The 23,765-nt window shown below is 33.7% G+C and overlaps 1 protein-coding gene across 1 annotated transcript in view; it reads left to right on the top strand.

The window, feature by feature from the left end:
- The window catches only part of LOC100178345 (sortilin-related receptor-like), a 36,352-nt gene that overhangs the window by 4,444 nt on the left and 8,143 nt on the right, over positions 1-23,765 (top strand). Inside the window, exons 3-35 of the mRNA XM_009861164.3 lie at positions 1,047-1,279; positions 1,899-2,051; positions 2,498-2,624; positions 2,936-3,260; positions 3,630-3,818; positions 4,119-4,237; positions 4,801-4,931; positions 6,354-6,569; positions 7,119-7,302; positions 8,238-8,343; positions 9,223-9,362; positions 9,783-9,908; positions 11,207-11,368; positions 12,238-12,406; positions 12,946-13,101; positions 13,469-13,684; positions 13,970-14,179; positions 14,874-15,031; positions 15,500-15,598; positions 16,219-16,332; positions 16,897-17,035; positions 17,646-17,808; positions 17,964-18,086; positions 18,607-18,833; positions 19,253-19,469; positions 19,761-19,903; positions 20,335-20,497; positions 20,897-21,114; positions 21,376-21,499; positions 21,728-21,845; positions 22,256-22,339; positions 22,721-22,922; positions 23,269-23,469. Coding sequence (XP_009859466.2) covers positions 1,086-1,279; positions 1,899-2,051; positions 2,498-2,624; positions 2,936-3,260; positions 3,630-3,818; positions 4,119-4,237; positions 4,801-4,931; positions 6,354-6,569; positions 7,119-7,302; positions 8,238-8,343; positions 9,223-9,362; positions 9,783-9,908; positions 11,207-11,368; positions 12,238-12,406; positions 12,946-13,101; positions 13,469-13,684; positions 13,970-14,179; positions 14,874-15,031; positions 15,500-15,598; positions 16,219-16,332; positions 16,897-17,035; positions 17,646-17,808; positions 17,964-18,086; positions 18,607-18,833; positions 19,253-19,469; positions 19,761-19,903; positions 20,335-20,497; positions 20,897-21,114; positions 21,376-21,499; positions 21,728-21,845; positions 22,256-22,339; positions 22,721-22,922; positions 23,269-23,469 — 5,416 coding nt within the window. The 5' untranslated portion in view covers positions 1,047-1,085. The remainder of the gene's footprint in view (positions 1-1,046; positions 1,280-1,898; positions 2,052-2,497; positions 2,625-2,935; positions 3,261-3,629; positions 3,819-4,118; positions 4,238-4,800; positions 4,932-6,353; positions 6,570-7,118; positions 7,303-8,237; positions 8,344-9,222; positions 9,363-9,782; positions 9,909-11,206; positions 11,369-12,237; positions 12,407-12,945; positions 13,102-13,468; positions 13,685-13,969; positions 14,180-14,873; positions 15,032-15,499; positions 15,599-16,218; positions 16,333-16,896; positions 17,036-17,645; positions 17,809-17,963; positions 18,087-18,606; positions 18,834-19,252; positions 19,470-19,760; positions 19,904-20,334; positions 20,498-20,896; positions 21,115-21,375; positions 21,500-21,727; positions 21,846-22,255; positions 22,340-22,720; positions 22,923-23,268; positions 23,470-23,765) is intronic.

Genomic DNA, 23,765 nt, shown 5'->3' with positions numbered 1-23,765 from the left:
TTACGAAATTTGGTTTTCATTGTACTTCTTTACGTTACTTTTAACCGTTTGTTGAAATATAGTTTCAGTTCCTGAAATAAAATTTGCATATTGGAGTAAAACCTTCAGATTGGAGCAGTTAATTTAACTTGAAAATACGGAGATACAGTAGGCAAAATAATTATAATAGAGTATACAGATAAAGTGTATATTTATTTTCAACAAAAATATAATGTTTACAAATCTGTATGATTATTATGGTTCTTTATGTTGTTAAGCATGCATGAGTTTTGTTTATTTGTTATAAATTAAAAATGAGGAAGTTTTCTGGAATAGTGGAAACTGGAACTGTAGTTCATTTTACACTAATATAAATATTACTAATCATTTATGTTTGTTCACCATTAACTCATTTACCATGTGACACATTATATATATAGGCCTGTAACATGAAAACTCTAATTTGTAAAAATTATCCTAATGACTTTACCAGACATACAAATATACAATAAATGGAAAGTTTCATGTATTTCGATACAAACTAGTTTGTACCATATCTTACCAATATAATAGTTTGCAGTATTATTTTTTATCAAAATAATAGTTTGCAGAATATGGTAATTTGTAATAAAAAATTAAGTGTATGATCAATACTTTTAAAAATCGGGGTACCAGCTGCTCCAGTAGTTGCTATATGTTTATAACACATATGTATATATATTTTTTTATATAGCCTATATATATATATGTGAGTATAAATAAATACAGATTTTAAAAATTTGGAAGAAAGATATTTGCTGTTGTACAAAATTTGTTGTAAGGATTTTAATTTTTTTTTCGTGTCTTTGCGTGGATTTTTACACTTATTTATTTTAGTTTAATATAGAAGTATTTATTACAATGTACAAACAACAGTGCATGGTAAATTTTCTTCGAAAATGGCTAAATTTAATTTTTGCGGATTTTTTTTGGAAAACCCTCAATTTTATGTAGACATTCTGTCTAAAAATGGTGTATTATAGTTGTCTACCATGACGATAAAGGTCTCACATGCTTTTTATTTACAGATGAATCTAATGCATATTGTTGATTAAAATAAGCTGAACATGTTTTTGTTCAAACCATGTGGTTTGCTCTTTATAATATTTTTATTTAACTTTGTGTCGGCAAATTTTGACGAGTCTGTTCAGAGTTTATTTAAACATGAAGATCATATATTAAACAATGGAAAGTATTACATCACAAGAGATGTGGATGATGTCATAAACAATGGAGAAAGTAAAATTCCTGATTTGGAAAGGTTTGATTATGATCTCTCTTTATATTTGTTGTTTGTTATACATATATATATTTGTGTGTCAAAAGTTAATCACTTACAAAGACATGGTTACCCGTACGAGAGGATAAAGCAAGTTACATTCGTATATATTATATATAAAACTTAAATGAGGGTGTTTGAAGGTTGCTTTGCATCCAAGTTGTGTATCCTTGTTTTCATGGCTATCCTCTGACAGCATTAAGCCTAAAAGGGCCTGGTTAATGTGATATGGTTGTAAAACTACACAAAAATACATGAGCAGACACCCATATATAATTAATTATACCACCACTTCAAGTGATCCAAATTTGATAAGCTAAAGATAGGTCTAACATGAGTGGCAAACGGTGTTATTAGGCGTCTTAGGATTTCCAAAATAACATAACAGGAACATTAAATCAGCGCATATTTTTATTTTGGTGTTTGGGCTTGGCCCTAGAGTCTGGCACGCCAGCGGAACTGAGATTTAGTCCAGAAACGTTTTACCCGCTGCTGGCCCTGACTGTTGCCGTATTGCCGATATGCAAGAAAAGTACATATATATAATTATATAAGGAAATATTCATCTCAGAAAAAGTTATTTTTTAAAATATTTTAACAGAAAATTAAAGGAAGCTGACAATGACTTGTTACATCATAATGGCAATATACAAGATAACAATGAAGTTAATTATGAGCACACAATTAACAAACGAAGTGCTACAACTCATTCTGACATTTCAGTCACACAAGCTGAACTGCATGATGGAAACACGTACGTTTTTGTCTGGCCGCACTAAAAAGTATTTTTATCTGGCAACACTTTAAAATATTATTCTTTCATTGTGTTGGTTTTTTATAAAATATTTACACGACAAACGACATCTATATGCCTATTGTTATTTTGTTAAAAACTGATTATTCACCGATATAGTCAACGAAAATCCCGTATTATTCAAACAATATGTGCCAAACACAAATGTAGCAGAGGCAATGATAAGTAGACTTCTAATTCAGTAAAACAAATTTCCCCTCATTGACCATGAACTGTAATGTTTACATATTAGTGCAGTTTAAAAGTTCAAAAATTGGCCTGACTATCATTATGCCACCGCATGTTTGGTACATGTGCTCCAAAGGTCTTCTACTAAACCTTCATTGCAATATTCCTATCTCATATTATAGGCTGCTTTTTATATTTAATCCACTGTAATTGCACAGGCAACTTGTTATACACTGGGCGGGTCTCAACAGTTCTAATATCGCAGTTTTAACAAAGAATCAAAGAAGTGGATCCGTCAGAACATCAAATGTTTATTTCTCTTATGATTACGGAGCAACTTTTAGTGTAAGTTTTTTTATGTGTTGCTTGTTTTATAAGGGTGAGGTCTTTAGTGTGGCACACATAGGACCTAGGTTTGTTGCCCCGTTACCCCAACACCAAGGGTCTACCAAACAGACTCTACCCAGGCAGTTTATGGACAATAATATAAAAAAAGGTATATAAATCTTGAATTAAAATATTGATGAGATCCATGCAGTAAGACCCTGGGTGTTAGGGTAATGGGTCGATTCAGGCGCAAATCCTGGGTCCATAGGGACCTTAGTTACCCATATAAAAATAGTTTTGTTTTATATTAATTTGCATTTTATTTGCAGCGCAAGATTAGCAGTTCATCAAGCGGGTCACTTCCACAGGCCCGTATCTCTGACTTTGTCCACGCATATCACAATATCGACCGTTACATATTCATGGATCGACACACCCCTAGTTTGTTCACTACCACTGACTCGGGCCGTAATTTTCACCATGTAACACCGTTACCATTCACCCCGAGTACTCTAACAATTAACCCAGTAAAGCCATGGATAGTAATAGGACATGATGAAACTGGAAAGAATTTGTTTAAATCAAGTGATTTTGGAAGTTCATGGATTAGAATACAGACCAGGGTGGAAAAATATGAGTTTGGTTTTTCAGCAGGTTAGATATATTTTAACCTTTAAAATTAAGTCTTGTTATTTTTTTTGTAATTTTTTTTTTTTAAATTTACTAAAAAGTTTGTGGCATGTAACTTAACTTCCATTCAAATATAAACCACTTTCAAAATAACATATCATTACTGCTTTTTTTGTGTTACCATTTTTTGGTTTAAACTATTAAAAAAATATTGTTTTTCCCACAAATTTTATCTAACTGAGTTATAACCTTATAAATTCTATGAAAAAGTCTGTGTAGCAAACATATGTGACCTCTTGAAATGTCTTTCTGTTTGTTTGCATATTTATTCCAATAATTCCAACAGTTGTAACTAAACTTTACCATTAGATTCATTGCTTAATTATTCCACAGCTACAAGTCAATTTGAAACAAACCCAGACACGTTGTACGTCCGACGCACAAACTTAGACGGGTCGTACACAATTCTTAGAAGTGAAACGTATTTCCAAAATGACATCAGAGAGCAAGTTGTGATATCGCATGTCACTGATTTTCTACTGATGAATGCGACCATGGTAGCTGTACGGAACTCCCCACAAGGCAAGGGAAACAGATTTTTTTAACATTGTTTCAAAATCTTGATAGAAAACAACAAGGATCCGCTGTAAAAAAAAGATAATATAGCTAATTTTTTTTTGTAAAACTGTCAAAAATACGGAAGCGTCACTTAAATTCAACTTAACTTATATAAACACCTGTGAAAAATTGAGCAATTAATAATGAGCTAAATATTAGTGAAATTTCTCCCTGGTTTTGCTATATGCCGTGTATTTAATAGATGGTAACATTTTTTACACACACCGGTCAGTTACAAAAAGAATTAACCACACATCACCCCAGGTTCAGGCAACAAGGAATTATGGTTAGCAAGAACGCGGCATTCTCGTTTCTCAAAAGCCAGCTTTCCCAACACTCTTACAATGCGAGAATTTTATGTCGTTGATGCTTCAGATGGACAGGTACTTACGTAACTTACCTACTGTGTTTTGTGAATACTTTTTTTTAACATCTGTCGTTTTTATTTATGCTGAGAATTTTTTTGTGGGATTTTATAAGAAGGTGCCCAATACATAGGACTTAAATTGCATAATTAAGTTTACACTTGGTAATGGAAGAATTACTTTTTCTTTTTTATTAATATTATTGATGTTTAAATTGTGCTATTTAACCAACTGTTTTATTGCTTTTTTATATAAGATTTACCAAAACTGTTGAGATAATCAGTGCTTGCAAATAGTAGACTTGGTGAAACATTTGCTGATTCTATACTCGATCATTGTAAACTTGACCCATTCTTGGACCTTTGTAACTTAATATAACTGTTATAGACACGCCTCCGAGCACACCCGCGACAGAAAGGCACTGGCATGCCTTAGCCACGTGACTTGCGCAATGTGCCGCAGTCAGCGTGTTTCATTATTAATTGTGTAGTTATGTAGTAATTCTCAATACAAACCCAAGAGCACAACAATAACCTTGGTCACCCATATTCCTATTCATTTACCAATCTACATTAATACAGATTATGGTATGCGTGAATCATGGACCTGGTGTATCTAACATTTATATTTCGGAGCCAAATGGTGTTGACTTTTCGCTATCCCTTCAAAATGTGACCTATTACACCCCACTAGGCCCTGAGTCAACTTTCAGGTAAATGTTGGTTCTTTACATCCTGTTAGTTTAACACAACTACAACATTGTGGTCTTGTAAAGTTAGCAGTTTGAGTGATGTTTAGGAAATTTTTGAATTACAATTTATATACATGGTAGCTCTGTAAGTCCCATGCTTACTGTTAAGTTGGAATACTTTTCAAGTTTATTCTTACCGTGGAAAACCAAGGGTTTAATACACATGTGTTTTTTACACCATGAATGGTGGCTTTACACAACTCATGCTCTCAATTATTTAATAATAGCTTTCTTACTTAATATTTATTGAATTAATTAGTATTCGACCCATTAATAGCCCAATTACTTTGTGTCTTACGAATGAAGATCAGCAATTGTTGTCAAAGTTATTCTTACATCAGCAACATATGTCCGATACACACACAACAAACCTTACATAGAATGAACATAATTACCTGCCTTTGAATATTTCATGCTTCCTGTTTTAAATAATGCACGATTGATAAATAGGCTCGCCCCCTGGAGGTTAGTTCGTTTCATTAAACACTGAATATATTGTGTGGGGATTTTCGATTTATAAAAAAAAAATCAATGTTTATTTTGAATTAACTAGATTTCATAGTAAGTCCAATAGTGTAGCTTCTTAAATTTTTAACAAAAAATAAACAGTCTTTAGTTAAAACATGGTAATCAGACATTTATTAATTAACAAATCAATGTGACCAAAAATAATACTTGTTGCCTGAGTTTCCCATTAAGATGACATGAAGCATGTAATGTATTGTTCTAATTATAAAACCTTAACATCATGAATACTACAATATTAACACAGTACATGTATGTTGTTAGTTATGTATAACTGGTGTGTAGGTCTATACCTTTGTAACAATTTTGCATAGAATTGTTAAAAAATTTTGTCTGACCAAAGGTTACGGGACATCACCTATCTTAAAACTGATTGCTTTTGAAAAATAATATGAATTTGCCATAAAAACAAAGCCAAGTTCTAGGGCATGACAATCTCACTATATTTTACAATAAAACTTAATGCGTAGAGTGTAATACACGTACAGTACATGATTATGACAATTGCTATAGTCTTACGTGTTGGTGCCAGTTATGTAGCATAGATTTTTCAATCTAATCTTAAGGGCTAGGGATTTTATTTGATTTTTCTTTATTTCCATTCTATATGTGGGTAAGGCCAGATAAAGAGACATGTACTCTATTATCCTAATTACAAAGTTCAACCAACCTTTCTTATTTTCCCCTTTTACTTAGTATAAAGTTTAGCATCCAATATACCCCACTTTATTCAACAGCTTATATGCCAACAAGCCTATATGCTAACTGAACTAACAGAATAAATTTATGAATTGTTTAATTTCCGCCCATACTCAAAATATAGTTTAACATCCACTAAACCCCAACCTAATTCCACAGCTTATATGCCAACAAGAGGTTTGCCGACATTCACAAAGTGAGTGGAATGAAGAGCATCTTCATTGCTAATGTGATGACCAAGTCGTCAATGCCGGGAAAAGTGTATGATGCAGGGAGCATGAGGTCTCTCATCACTTTTGATAAAGGAGGTTTTTGGGAGCATATTCCTGCTCCTGAATATGACGCAACAGGAGCAAAGATAAATTGCTCTGTAAGGTATGTATGAGTGCGTTTGTGTGTGTACGTGTGTGTGTGTGACATTCACAGTATCACTGTAATAGGAACTATACGGAGTGACTTTTCTGCTTTCCTATTTTAATTGCTATATTATAAACATTATTAAAGTAAGAATATTGTTTACACTCACAGTTTCCCACCCATAGTTTTAAGACTATACTAATATTGTAGAAATAAATAAAGCTTTCACGCTTTTCAATAATCAATAGCCATTTGTTTTATCAGTTATTCATCATCATACCAATCATGTGTAGCGTGTATTATTTTGTATAATTTCCAATACAGTGACGCAACTAAATAAATAGTTTACAAAAATAATTAAAACCTAATTGAATCTCAAAATGTACAGTCCGGAGCGTTTTAACTAAATGATGATATGTAATACAGTTACATTCTTCTATTTAAACTCTTATTAATTTCTCGTTCAAGAATTTTTTTACGCACTGTCAGTTTTCCACTTTGTGATAATGAATGCAATACTGATTCTGCATACAATCCTTTTTAACTAACCTAATTCCTACCCCACAGAAGTGGTTGCTCTCTCCATTTAACCCAAGCCTTCCACCAAGCTTACCCCAGTACTCGATCCAACCCCATATTTTCAGTCCCCTCTGCCCCAGGGTTCGTCCTGGGCCAGGGAAACATTGGCAAAAGTATCCGAACTGACCCAAGTCTGTTTTTCTCGGACTCGGCAGGAAGGCACTGGACAAATGTAAGTTTGTTTAAGTTATCGTTTAGTAAGTTTTAGGCAATTTAAGAAAACAAAAATAACTTTAGTACAATAATAATGAAATTCTTATGACTCCAACCACAGTATAACAAGGCAATGGACAAATGTAGGTTTTTTAATTATAATTAGCTTGTTTTAATTTTTTCAGGGAAATTTTTAAATATTTTTGTGTTAAGGTATTTTAAAATATATATTTACTTCTGCAATTACAAAAAAATGAAACATTGGCAAAATAGTAACTGATGGAAAACCTTAAAATCGTTTTGCCGTCCAGGAGCAACGAATGTTTAACTAACCTTGTGTCTGTAAACATGGTTTCATTACAACATGTAATATGACATCACAGTCACATGTCATGTGATGTAATAATTCTCATGTGGTATGACAATGGTAACACTACCCCTATGTTACACACTACGATGGCGATATTTAATTGCCTATTTTATGGCACCATGTTCAAAGAATTTATACGGTATGTCTTTTCAAACAATGCAAAGTTTCCAAAAAATGCTAGGCAAAATTTCCAAAAAATGCTATGCGAAATTTCCAAAAAATTCCCATCTATACTAACTTATGGTAATTTTATGTTTATTATCACGGATAAATTAAGATTGTGCAACATTTATTCTGTAAACACGATTTGTTAGCTTAACCCACCAAACAAGGTTTATATAATATTTTATTTTGTTGTGTCATACCATGATCAAGTTTTGGTGTAATTATAAAAACATTTATGCTTCCATAATAACATTATTGCTTTTTAAGCAGCCAATTTATATAATACATAATTCATGATAGCAAAATTGTTACAGTATTATTCTACTGTTTTTATCCATTCCTGGCACTTTATGCAATAAACCATATTCTGCACTTTTTGATCACATCTATGAAATAGTCAACAATGTTGTATGTTGTAGATATTATCTGGATTATGGTTCTACGTATGGGGGGACCATGGTGGGATTATTGCCGCAGTAATGCAGTTTCAAAGATCTAACCTGCTGTGGTATTCAACTAATCAAGGTGTGTGGTACAAGTTGTTACTATGTATTTACTCTTCTGGGATTGTTACATGTTATTTATATGACTTTTGTATGCTGGACCTGTCTGGACATGTTTTTGTAGTTGTGATCAACAAAACAAGAAATAAAAATTGGTTGTACCATTTTAAATGGTGTTTCTAAAAGTTAAGTTGTGTTTGGCCAACACTTTATTACATTTTTGTTTTCTTTAAAAAATTTGTATTTAGATATATATATATATATACATATATTCATAGTCATTTTCAGCTGCAGCGCTTATTTAATTTTTCTAAACCTTTTTGCACCATAAGCTGATTTAATGCGGCTACGTGTAATGTAATATGTTTAAGCACTTAGCCATTATAGGCTGGTGTTCTAAGCTAATTATACGGTCTCAGGTCTCATGTATCGTACTGTGTTTAATTACGCTATGAGTTGTGAATTAAAATACTTGCCTTCAGGCTTTATATAGCGACCTGGTGACAACATAACCATGTGACTTTCAACATTAATATTTATTACTGTCATGTCTGTTGTTCATTTTAGTTTAATGTGATGCTGATAATTGCCTAAAATGGTTTTTATGAAACTAGGCCAGTTCTGTGTAGTTTTTAACATTTTGGTGTTTTTGTTTATTTGTAAAATTGATTTTTGTCATTACCCAAAGGCCCAAACCAATCGTATATATTAAAGCCTTACTTTTGTAGACACACTTAGAATGATGCACACTTAAAAAGCATGCAAATGCAGTACAGATACTTGTTATGCAGGCTTTGCATTAGGAAAATGCTTAAGACAATGTACTTTTAAAAGAATGGAAGTTTCCACCCACGCTATTCCTTTGTTTTCTTTTTCGCCAAGTTATTTCCGTATTTTACAGGACAAACATGGGACACTCACCAGTTTTATAACGAGACCATTCGTGTCTATGGCTTAATGACTGAACCTGGCGAAACTAGCACAGTATTCACTGTGTTTGGATCAACTAACACTGGAGTCCATTCTTGGGTCATTGTACAGGTGTGTTGAACCATTTATGTTCTATATTTGTGAGGTTCTAAGTGCTATATACATGTGAGGGTACGTGGGGTACGGACTTAAGTTTACTTATTACCCTATCATAAAGAATTACTCCCATTTTTTGTGTGATATGTTCAGTTATTCACCAAGATAGGCAGTATCTCATTCTTAAACTGTAAGATTACATGGTAATTAGACATGCGCTCCTGCGTATGTTTTAAACGGTGTAGAAAATTTTATTGGTACTATCACTGTGGACCACCTTGCCACTGCAGGGTCGGTGCCTATCCAAATTTTAGAAATACAAAATAGTATGTCAAACAGATGCATACAATGTGTGTTTACATCACTCACTAGAACCTCACCATCCTAAATATTCTTATTTATTTCTACTTGTAATTTTGTAATGACATGCACCAGGTTGATCTACGAGCTGTGTTACCAGCTAAATGCAAGGATGAGGATTATAAGGATTGGTCACCGGTTGATGAAAGGGGAGTCACTTGTATAATGGGTGGACAAACTAAATATAAAAGGAGGAGACAGGTAATTGTTACATTTCATATATGAGATATTTAGTGGCGGATTTCGGTCATTTTTTACTTGTGTTCAGTTTTAGATATTTGGAAACTTTTTACTTTTTTTAAGAAATCGATCTTTTGGTACAATAAATTTACGTATATTCTGTTAAAAAGAACATTTCCTCTGCTATGCATGAGATTTTACCAAGGTTACTTGATATAAACAGATGAAGTCCTACCACATGGCGGACTAGTTAATAAATTCTACATTCGTTATGGTGACATATGATCAGCTTATATATCATATGCCATCATAAAAATATTATGTCTTGTGGCAAAAGTAAAGGTTGGAATTAACCTTAAAAATGAGAAAATTAGTTTAAAATCTAAAACCCAACACCCTATGTCATATATATACATTTTAAAATATTATTAAAAAATACTGAATATGAATTGCACTTTAAATAACCCTTCTGGGTTTTGAATTGTAATATTTAATCGATTTTGACATCACTTCCTGCCTTTGTAATAAAACAATGAATATTATTCCTTCTTACTGGAAAACTCTAATAGTATCGGGGTAAAATAATGTGGGATATTATGTGTATACTGTGGAATATTTACTGTGTTTATTTTGATAAAACTAAATAAATAGTATTATAAGTCCTGTGCTGTACAGTTGTTAGAGCAACGAAAAAATATGGTTTTAATGAAAAAACATACATCCAAAAATCTGTATACCTGGTTCAAAGATTACAATTATCATGGAATAGGACTTCAGTGTTATAATGACTGCCCTTGCCCTGCAATGCAAGGATAATAAACAAGTATCACTTATTCATCACGTTCTGTTTAAACTGGGCTATATATAGCTTGTTGAACTGTTATGTGTATTTTGTATTTCCTTTTCTCATTATAAAATTACATTGTCTCTTTGTCTGTACAACAGTGTTTCTCAACCTTTTATGAAACATGTACCTTTTTATAGACACTCAACATGTCTATTGTATCTGCTTCATCAATAAAATAACATAAATGTGTATAAACATATATATTTAAATTTATATTTTTTTACTCTAACAATGTGATGTAAATAAAACGTCACAACACCATTCACCATTATATTTATATTACTAAGCTAGTTTTCCACACACACAATAGTTTTAGCAGCCATATGTCTTACAGTCATTGGAGCATTTTTAATATTTTAATTAATTACCCTGATAAATGTAATGTAAATATGAAATCAAAAGGCTGTTAGCAAAGTAATTTACGGGAAGACTTTATTATTTTCATAATATTAACATAGTTCTCCACACACAGCACGCAAACTGCTACAATGGGCGTAACTACGACCGTCCTACAACAATTAAGCAATGTCAATGTACAAGATTAGACTTCGAATGTGATGCTGGATTCCATGTTCCAAATTTCTGGGGAATATATTGTGTTCCTAACCCTACAAGTACAATGGATCCATACCAGGTAGTTTTATGTTTTGTGCTGGTTCTCATTTCTCATACACGCTGTTGCATAGTTAGGGAGATTTTTATCCTTTTGGTCATTAGTCCATTCAACCAAAAAATTATAGCTTTTGGTTCTATTATTATTACTTAAAAAGTTTTCATACCGAGTTAGGTTGATTTACAATTTTAGATCTATGTTCCACTAAAAATAATAATTTTTGCCGGGCTATGTCACCGGTACCATGTATATGTACAGTCATGGAGGATTTAAACCAGTGTTTTACATTCTGTGTTTTGTGAGGAATTGTGACCATGTGTGGCGCTTAAATATATATTATGCTGCTACACTTTATACATTCATACCAACAATTAATACAACAATATACTAAATGGATATGGTATGGTATTTTTTCCTCCAGTAATACAAGCTCCCCTTTTTGCCATGTAGTAATTATTGCAATAGTTTTTTGCATTATGTTGTTAGTGTATTACATCACAATGCTTATTGTCACAAGTCAATCCATGTCGCTGAGGTCATTAATCATCTGTCCCTATCTGTGTTTGTCTTGATGATGCGTCACAGTATTATGACATCATAGTTCCTGTGTATTACCATGTAAAAGTCTTTCTACGTATTGTAATGCAAGCTTATGCAGTGCAAGTGTGCAACTGTTGCATTTTCCAAACTGTTTTCAAAACTTCTTATAATTTAAAAAGAAATTAGTGTAAATTATATTTTTTAGATTCAAACTAATGAAACAAATTTGTTTTCATTTTAAAGGATAGTTTATTATAATACATCAAATCAAATATTAAATATTTATATATATATATATGTGTATTTATATATATATTTGGTAATTGAAATAAACATTATTTTACACACAGGTCCCACCAACATGTAGCGCTGGGAAATTTTACAACAGAACAAAAGGTTATCGGAAACTAGAAGGAGATATCTGCCAGGGGGGGTCAGCGGAGAGCCACTATGCTCCGGACCTTGTACCTTGCCCAGTGCAAGAGGAAAATTCATTTATGATACTTTCAACTTCTATTGGTGGGTGGGTTTTTTTTAACGGGGGTGTTATATACGAATACGAGTAAGGTCCTTTGGCAAGGCATGACACAGAACCTGGGTTTATAGCCTGAGTTTGCTCTTACCCGCATTAAAAAGCTACTTTTTTGTTTTAGTGGCTGCACTTTAAAGTTGCTATTTTGTTTTTAAAATGATTAGTTCATCAAAGACCTCACACTTATCAAAATGATTCTTATTATTATATGTCCATAAACTGCTTCATATTGCTGGCACCACTTGTCTCAAATGCCGCAGACACATTGACATATGCATAACATTAGAGGTGCCAAAGGTGACATTTTCAAACAGGCGGACAAATAGCCTTTCTCTTGCTGTTAGGTGTCAAAAAAAAACAGGCAGAGCCAAAATAAACAGTATTCAACACATGAATTAAAAAGTTCCCCATGTTTGACGACTATGGTGTAAAACTGTATAACTGACCTGTCTCCCTAAATTTTGTCAAAAAAAACGATCAAAAACCTCACGCATATGGACTTTGACAGCTTATAATTTTCAAATAGGTCTACAAAGATATGACATGGTAACGAACCAAAGTGTCCTCCTTAACAATGCTGTACCAGGAATTCATCTGTTTGACTTTGACTACAAAACAAACTGTTTATATTGGGTCTATCATGGGAGGATTAAAGTAACCTGCTTTAATGTGACAACTTCAGGTAAGATATACTTCATCAAACTTTTAAATCATTGCTTTTTTACTAAATACTGCACACTTTGCGCTGCTGCCTACAAAATTCTAAATCGAAAATCAGAATAAAATTCTAGTTGCAGGTTGATTAGAAAATATACAGATTACCAAGTGTTTATGCCCCACAAACTTCTAGGCCCTATGTAGTTTAAAAAACCACCCGTGATTCTAATACAATATTATATTAATTTATAACGATACTTTTTACCAACAATCCTGCAGTAATTACATTTAAAATTTATTTTGAGTAGTGGACCAACTCTGGCCTGCTGCGCTATAAAACCTCGTCCAATGGATATAATCAAGCATATATTTAAATATATTTCACTTTACAGTGCAAATCAATTCAACCACTCTATTTAACCCTGGATCACGGATCATACGCTCACTATCAGTGGATTGGTTGTCCCGTAATATCTACTGGTGTGATGGGAATGTTAATGTAATTAACATGGAGGGAAAATTCGTTCGTATGTTGGAGAACCCACAATGTTTATATAGGCAAACTTATATGACCATTGACCCAACGCATGGGTATATATACACTGCATGTAAGTATTCAAAATTTGTCGTTTTTTCTGAGAATGTTAAAACCTATACACATACACATTTAGGGTTTTAGTTTACATAAATAAAACTTCTACCTACATTCATTTTGTTGTCATTAAACTAGGCATGTTATACTTTAAGCAAAGGATCTTAGCAAAGAAACGAAATTAACATGGATTTTATAAAAAAAAAGTTTTTATCTGTCATGCGACAAAGACTTTTTTACCCAGATTTTGTGACATTAAAAATCAACTATAAATAAAACCCTGTAAATTCTTTATTTGCAGGTTCTTCAAACACGACACATGTTGCTATAATATATAGAATGAACATGGATGGTACGAATGTAACAGCATTAATACACACGTTACATAGAAGTGATGTCCATAATATGAAGTTGGACCTACCAAGTGATAATCTATACTGGTTCCAATCATCCAGGGTTTTCCATGCATTTTTAGATGGCACGCGAATCAGAACATTAGCTCGTTTGCCAGGTATATGTTCTATTCTATATGGGTGAGGTCCTACAGCAATTAATAAATAAAGGGTTTAGAATTTAGGCAAGAGTTGCATATTTCCCCTAGTATGTAGTTTTAAGGATTTTTTTTTCTTTACTATGATAAAATAGGCAAACCAACAAAAACACTCATATGTTATCTAAAGATACCACCATATTTTAAAAGCAAAACTGCTCCTAAAAAAATATTTTGAAATTAAATCTTTACACCAATGTTAATACTCTGTACACAGTAGGCGGCTGAATTCGTCTGTTTTCTCTGTTTTTTTTTCTGAATTTCGCTGTCGCATGCGGAACTCGGTAATGGGTTTGCATATGACTTCGCAAGCGAGTTCACATGCCGGATACTGTGTACAGCCACCTTAAGTCTTTTTTCTCTGACTCCTTTTATTCTCCCAACATTTTCAGCCAGCCTTTATTAGTATAATATATGCAGTAATTTGTGTAAATTTGGAATACTCTGGGCAACTCCTAAAGTTCGCTACGATCCCCAGCTCTGAATTAAAGTGGAAAGGGATGAAAGTGCTTGGCTTTATTAAACTGTTTGGGAGAGTGTTTGTCAGACAAACAATAAAGTGTTTGTCAAACACCTTAATTTATTGCACAATGATAACATTAATACTTACCCAACCAATATTATTATTATTTATTTATTCACTTAACAAACACAGTTACTACATACCACACTACTACAATTGATGTGTTCAAGAGCAAATTGTATTGGATGAATACTGGTGACATGATTTACTTCCGAGATAAATACTCTGTTGATACAGACCATTTAATGATTGGGTCGAATTATTTTCAAGGAAGATTTTATTCATTTAAGGTAAGCATGTATCTTGTAAGATTTAGTTTGTAGGATATATTGTTTAAATTTTGGTGTGCAAGCCAGAGTTTGCCCATTACTGTTTACCTCACATTTGTTTTAATTAAATACAATTCAATACGAGGTAATTTATACTACTTTGTGGGCTTAGCGGCAAGGCTTTTATTTGGCACTTTTCCTCATGTGGTTTTTATCCGTAATTCGTATCTTTTCGCTATTTTAATTATTCCGATATTGATTACTGTATACCAAGAGATAAATAAAACTTAAAACTATTTTATGCAATTAATATCTCTTCCCAATGCATCCAGTAAATATGGCAATATTTTTAAACTAATAATCCAAGATATGTATATTATACTGTAAAATAATGGGCCAATCCTAGTCAACGTTCCATGATGTGTCACAATGCAGGACCGTACCCACATACATACAATGATGAATTAAAACACTATTGTTACATCATAGATATTTACACGTCAGTCCCAAAGTGCCCACCCCTCCCCGTGTTTGACACAGAAATGCACCCAACTATGCACAGCAGTGCCTACAACAACTGGTCATATGGTAGGTCTAAAAAAAACTAATCAATTATGTTATAATACATGGCCCTGAACAGGGTATCTCTGGTTTATAATTAAATTTATGTTCTGTTTAAGGTATATTATTTAGTGCTTAATGAATTAAACTGCTACTTTTACAAAATGTTAACAAAAAAATTTTGCATGTCACCCAAATTTTAAATGGGAAGGACATAATGTGTTTGTAACAATGCTGTTAATTGTACATACAAACAAGATAGGCCTATTTATTCAGTATTTGACATATTATTAAATGAAGTTTCCTTTATTTGTCGCAATGTATGTACCTGCATTTTAACAATGTCACCCCATATTTTATTTAAAATTAAAAAATGAGACGCCTATAGTAATATCTATATTACCTATATCATATAATAATATGCATATTACATATACCTTATAAAGCTATAATGGTATACATACATAGCTATGATTTTTTAGGGGGGATGGCAAAACATTTTAAAATAACTGTGAAAAACATGTTGTAAACAAAGAGAAAAAATTAGCCCTTCGCTTGTGTATAATGCATATTACATATATCTCATATTAGTATTCTGTATTCATATCATACGCATCATGTATATTAACTACATTATTTACCCACAGACAGGCAAATGTATGTGCAGTTCAAGTGGTGAAGTCTTAGTTAGTTATCGACCAGATGGTTCCGAGGTTTGCACGTGCCCACCCCATCAATTATACACCAATTCATCATGTGTGGTGAGGACCTTACTTATATTTATATTAATTTTAACCTCAATTTTGTCAATTTAGCAACTATATTATAAAATTATACAGGTGTTATTATTTTTTGTAGTCTGTTGTCTCCTTTTTTAGAGAAACTCAAGCCCTATTAATAAAATAACTTAGATTTATTTTATCAACCTTATCTCTAATATTTTGTTCACAACTTTAGTTTTATAAAAATCATGTGTTAATAACCTTATAATAAGAATATAGCGGTGTTTTATTTTGCGTCTTACTTTTTATAGTTTGTGGCTTTTTTAGAGACTTAGTAACCATGGCCCCTGCTCCTTCAATAATATATTGACCTAGACGGTTTAAATGTTGTAGCTTTAGTTATTTTATTTACCAGTTTCAACAAACAGTCTCTTAACCAAACAAGGCCATAAACAAAAGTATTCTTGTTCACCAATAGACCCAGTCGTATGTGGTCTAACCAAATTAATTAGGAGCCAACTTTTTGTAATCAAGAAATTAAGAAGCACAGTTTCTTGTTTATTTTGATCTTGAGAATACCTAATAAATTTATTTATTGTCAAGGCTACAAACAAGACATGTCAAAGCAATGAGATGTTATGTTCCAACGAACGATGTGTGTTACAATCGTGGGTATGTGACGGCCAAGATGACTGTGGTGATGGATCAGATGAAAATGATTGTAGGACAAATCATTGTCAAGGTAGGTTCAGTTTCAGATACAAGTGCATCTGGTGCAATATTAGTGGGTAATTTTAATATTAACCTTTTAGAAAAGTTTGTATATATACATTTCAATATATAGTAGGATGGGGGAAGATGGGACACATTTTCACTCTATTTTCTCGTTCCTTCTGGTAGTAAACAAAGAACATTTAAATAACTATACAACCATACCCTTACGACTCTCATAGACTGTTGTTAATTGTTTAAAACACAATTTCGATACTTGGATATTATTAGCTAAAGGTGTCACATCTTTCCCCACCCTGCTATATATTGAAATGTAGAACTTGAAGATACATAACAAGTGTATCTAGCTTATACTCCTTAATATTGTGGTAATGGGCCATTTCTGGCCTAAATCAAAGGCTCCAATGCACGTCACGCTACAGAACCTTATCCACGAATAGAATCTATTCTACATGCATATACATTCCTGCTAAGCAAAATTTGCACAAAACAATATACATTTTAAATATAAATTTAATATCTGCCTACACTCGAAATATTGTAAAAACCTTTATAATGGGTATACACAGTTTTCATGGCACTTAAAAACCTCTGTTCTTCTAACATGCACTTGTCCACAGACTACCAGTTTCAATGTGACAACATGAGATGCATTCCAACCTCTTGGCAATGTGACCATGATGATGACTGTAGGGACAGCTCTGATGAGCAAGGATGTCAGTATGCCACGTGTGATAACTCCACATCTTTCTTATGTGATAACGGACACTGCAAGAATAAAGCGTAAGTGACAAATTTATGTTGTATATGGGTGAGGACGTGAGGTCCTATGGTACAATAGGCCAATTCTGGCCTAAATCTCAGGTCCCATAGCATGTCACGCTGTGGGGTTTCGCCCACAAAGAATAGAATATAAACATACCATTGTGACATCATAGGTGGACTTGTGATGGAGATAATGATTGTGGAGATTGGTCTGATGAAAGGAATTGTGTGAATACAACACAACCAACTACTACATGTGATTCCACATATCAGTTCTATTGTGCACAACCTACACAGTAAGTTTATTGAGAGTTTTAACCCACACTGGCGTTTTCTGGTCCCGACACCCCTTTTTTCTATCCTCCCGAATGTTATTGGACAAGATTGCATTCTATATGGGTGAGGTCCTCGTCGAAAACCCAAGATTTAACCAAAAATATTTATTGCGTATACAACCCATATTTCTGATCTTAGTGTGTATTACTTGTGACTTGCATGGTCTGCTTGCTAAGTTGAAATTAACATCTCCCTGTGAACCAGAAGTTTATTGAGTATAGGACCACACTGATGCAGTTTATAATTTTTAGGCATTTAAAATTATAAGTTAAAATTTATAACAATAAAACATGGATCAAACAGTATTAGGTCTATTACCTAACAATGCTAACATATTATATATTGTTAACATTGGAATAGTAGGGTGGGGGAAGATAGGACATCATTTTATTCCTTTTCTCGTCCCATTTGGTAGTAAACAAAAAAAGATTTAAAAAGTTATAAAACCGTATATTGTTAACATTAATATATTGTTAACAGTTCGTGGTCAGGACATTGCTTTCCACGATTGTGGGTTTGTGATGGAGATATTGACTGTGTTGGTGGTAGTGATGAAGCTAACTGTACCCACCATACTAACACTACATGTGCCAATACGCACCAACACCCATGTAATAACGGAAGGTGTATATATACATGGTGGTTCTGTGATGGCACTGCAGATTGCGCGGATCGTTCAGATGAGTTGAACTGCCCAACAACACCAGGTATTGAATGACTTATGTCCAATTTTGCTGAAACTAATTAGTTTTTAGATAAACGAATATGTCTGTTTTAGTCTGGTCATTTATTTCTTCATTGGTGGGAGCATGAGTGACTTATTAGTGGTTGCCATTCTCATGTCCACAGCCAAGTTGCTTAAGCTATTTTAGTTTCTGGTTACACCATTTCGAATTTTAGTTGGTTTACCTATTTATATCCTAATGGGTGGGAAATTCAGTGACTTATCAGTGGTTGCCGCTTCCTCACTATCAGTATCAAGCAATGTATTCTTACATACAGCTAGCTTTTATTATATTCCTACATACACCACTGTATTTCTGCATACACCTAACCCATAATAGAATATCACCTAACTTACAAAACCATCATAATTAAATGCACCCATGTTTTACCCTTTTCCCAGCCACCACCCCAACTACCCCTATACCCACCTTACCCCCCCACGAATGCGGGTCAACCCACCTCCCCTGCCGAACCTCAGGAATGTGTTACCCCCTCGTGTGGCGATGTGATGGCGTTGACGATTGCGGCGACGACAGCGATGAATTTGATTGCAACACTACATCCAGCACGCCTACCGCTCACCATCTACCTTGCTTTAGTGACTTGCTACAGTTCAGGTTAGTTTATCTTTAATATGATAGCTAATAACTATTCAATAATTGTATGTTGGTTTATGTTTTCTTTAACTTTTCAAAACCAATTTTAAATTCCCATGCAATTTGGCTTCAGTTGTTTTGAGGCAAAAGGAAAAATGTATAAGTTTATCATTTCATCGAGTTTATATGTGTACCTCTTGTTCATGTATTAACCAAACACCTAATTAATATTAATTTTTACTATTGTATTTAAAAACCTTTATTACTTTTTACCATTAAATATGGACCAACATATCTAACTCTTAACTACAGGTGTGCGAACCAACTTTGTATTTTCCGTTTCTACAAATGTGACGGGGACAACGACTGCGGTGATTGGTCAGATGAACGGGGCTGCCCCAACTTTGTGGGGGATACCCCTGGCTGTGTGGTGGGTAATGGGTATGACTATCAAGGTGGGTACATTGTTGTGGGTAAGGGGGCCTCCTGGGGTGTAGGTAGATTACCCCATGTGTGCTGTTTATGTCTGGCACCCTAGGTGTAGGTTAGTTTTTCCCATTACCTCACTCCTAGGGTCATGGATACTACCTCTTAGAAACCAGAGGGTATTTTAGATCATATTCCCAAGTTATTACTTTTGGATGGTGCATAATCAGTTACACTGTTACAATTTGTGTCATGATTATTTGCATAGGGTATCATAATCAATCCAATGCCTACACATGCACACGTTGGGCATCTATGCCTAGATTGCTATAATCTAAGCCCCACTGATGTACTTTCTACACCCAGTAATAAATATGAATTAACTTATTAACACCCTGTGTGCCTTTACTAGGCAATTTATACCTACTGGCATGAACACAGTAATTTCTTTACACACAAGGTACTCGTTCTTATACAAAAACCGGGCGTACGTGTCAAAGATGGGATTCTAACCACCCCTTCCAACCCCACTTCTGGCCCCAGAACACCCATCATAATTACTGCAGGAACCCGGATAATGATATAAGGGGTTTATGGTGCTATACAACTGACCCAACAAAAAGGTAAGACCATTAAAGATCTTAATATAATAAATAAATGAGGGTGTAGATGGCGTTCTTTAATATTTGTTCAGTAAAGCCATGGGCAAAGTCCTGCAAATAATACATGACAAGGTATCAGTAGAAATAGTAAAATAAATGACATTTATAAATGCCATTCTTTAAGTTCACTACAGGACATTAATCAAAAACTATAGACCACACCAATTGCATTAATTATTATTGTTTTAGGTTAATAAAATATAGGAAAAGGTGATATAAAATTACAAAATGCTGCCTGTTTTTTTGTCCTGTGCATATAACCACATTCAACCTTAGCACTAAAGCGTACAACATCACCCAAATTACTGATACATCTTGATATTAATCAACATACCTTTAACAACATGTTTATCTTCCCAGGTGGGACTACTGTGGAGTTCCACACTGTAGTGGTAACATGTCATCTGTACCAAGTGTTGCACCCCCCACAGCCAACCCCATGCACTGTGTTGATGGGTATACTTACTGTGGTGTTGGTGGTACAAGGACCTGTATATTAGATAGGTTTGTATGCGATGGGGATAATGATTGTGGAAATAATGCTGATGAAAAGAACTGTGGGCAACAGTGTGGAACAGGTAAGAGAAAAAGTCTTAACAAGTTGTATTTGCGGAAAATTCATTTATTCCTTAAAACAGTAATGCAAATCTTTTTTTCTTAGAACTGAGCTACGGCATAAAATCATTTAAGGTGCATTTATAATGTATTCTATCTTATCACTGTAAAAAGAACAGAGATTCTACACCCAGCAGAAATATTTCTTCAATTGTACTTTTTTCACTAAACTTCCATATATACACAAGCAACTTAAATCATAATCATACTTTATGACATCACAGATCAATTCACGTGTCACAATGGCCGGTGTATTGCATTGTCTTTGCATTGTAATGGAATAGATGATTGTTCGGATAACAGCGACGAGAATTGTACGACTGTTGATTGTGGTCCCTCATTTTACAGGTGAGTTGTGATGTCATATTACCATATTATGTCATGGATGATGTCATAATTCTATATGATTTAATTGATGAAGTCATATTACTATATGATGTCATTGATGATGTCACAATTCTATATGCTTTCATTGATGAGGTCATTATACTATATAATGTCATAATAATATGTGATGTCATAATACAATGTCATAGTAACAGTGATGATGTCATTAATGATGTCATATTACCACAGGTGTGCAGCGGACAACCATTGTATATTACGTAGCAGCGTATGTAATGGATATCCTGATTGTAGCGACAATGCTGATGAACAGGGATGTGCTGAGTTTATCACTACTGTTCCTACACCTGTAAGTTTCATAATCATTTTGACAAAGTTTATTTTTGAAAAAATTTGCCAAGATAATAGATTAGTAAATTACAATTGGTTTAGGGTTTAGGACTCTGTTTTTCAAACTATAAGTTGTAATGCAAAAGTTTGGTATTCTACAAGCAGTTCCAAAGAATTCAAGTCTGGCATTACATTAATAAGTTTGGATTAGATATCTAGTCTAGGCCTAGGTTAGATATCTAGTCTACGTAAAGAGAGGGATTGGTGTAGAAATTGTCACTTTAAACTTGGAGAACATTGTGAGTGTAAAACAGCTGTTCTAGCTGATTGGTTTCCATAAAACAACGTTTCAATGTTTTACTCAATTAGTTTATTATTGTAAGTACATGTTGTAATTAAGCTCACTGTCATATTCATCCCACCCCACAGACCCCAGGATGCCCCACCATGGTATACCAACGTTGTAATTACATAGTGGATTGCCCTGATAAGTCAGATGAAAATAACTGTCGGGTGAGAACTTTACTGTTTGTTTTGTACAGATTAGTTTTATGATTTAATGAATTTAATTATTTTTCTTATTTATGATCAACCAGAGGTTGTTGTTCTAAATTATTGTGTTATTCTATTGCAACACATTTTTGTGTCAATATGTTTCCTACATGTCAAATTAATAACGTAAACTGGCTTGTGTGCTGAAAGTTTGCCAAATTCTGTATTAAACCCAAAAGAACCATACTTTACTTAAACAAAGTAAAACCTCCTCAATAATATCAACATAAGAGCAAAACCTGCAAGCCAAAAAGTTTATGCTTTCCGAGAAACTATCTGTGTTTGTGCAAAACTAAATCCCAGCTCCTCCTGCTATACCAAACTAACTATCAACCTCTACAGTACATATACGGTATCCGTTCATCTCCGTGCACCAACAATGTGAAGAGATGTCGCAGAATATCGTGGCATGCCACTAGCTTCCCTGCCAACATAACTACGGCAAAATTCGTCGTTTATTTTGCAAAGTTTGATCCAAGTCAAGCGTTTAGCACAAGTTTCGCAGCAAGTAAAATGACCACAAGACACTATATTGAAATCTCAGGTATAAGAAAATTTTATTGTTCACTGTTATATTTTAAATGCAGTTGTTTATTGAGTTCTTTGTATTTTGTGTATAAAAAACTGCCACCTTGTATGTGTTCTGGGGGAAGACGCCCAAAAAACAATTACTCTAACCCAGTAATCACTAATAGGTTATTCAAATTGCCATCGATGCCAAAAATAATCATCCACAAGTTACATACACTGTAACTCTTAAGTGGGTACAAGGTTTTCCAATTATGACAAGTTGTTATACCTTCTACTGTCTGCTATGCGAGGTTAAACAAGTAGTAAAACAATCAAACGTACCAATTACCAAAGTACCTAACATTATTATTTTCCTCCAGGTTTAGACCCTTTCACCAGCTACCATTACGTAGTCGTCATTCATGTTCACAACCAAACCCTTCCATTTGAAACACTATTGTCGTTTAAAACCCAACCTGGTCAACCCTCCCCACCCACTAATGTACGAGCCATTACCCCCGGCAACAACAACATATATGTTATGTGGGATGCTCCGAGAAAACCTAATGGTTTAATTGCAGGTGTGTATTTTGGGGTCCTGTTAAAAAAATAGCTTTAAAATTGCAACTGACAAATGCAGACAGTTCAAAGCCACAAATTTTAAGCTGACATTTTAAATCCCTATATCCAATGCTGGCAGATAAAAGCCATATTTCTAAAGTCAGCTATTCAAAGTCAACAGTTTAATGCCAACAATTCGAAGCCACATATTAAATGCTGACAGTTTAAAGCCATAAATCTAAAGCCGACAATATAAAGCCACAAATCCAAAGCTGCCAACTCAAAAACCTTAACTCCCAAATAGTAGTCTCTTAGA

The sequence above is a fragment of the Ciona intestinalis genome, chromosome 8 (genome assembly GCF_000224145.3).
Source record: "Ciona intestinalis chromosome 8, KH, whole genome shotgun sequence".
Lineage (NCBI taxonomy): Eukaryota > Metazoa > Chordata > Ascidiacea > Phlebobranchia > Cionidae > Ciona > Ciona intestinalis.
Note: the sequence above shows the minus strand (reverse complement) of the source record. Positions and strands in the feature narration are given on the sequence as shown.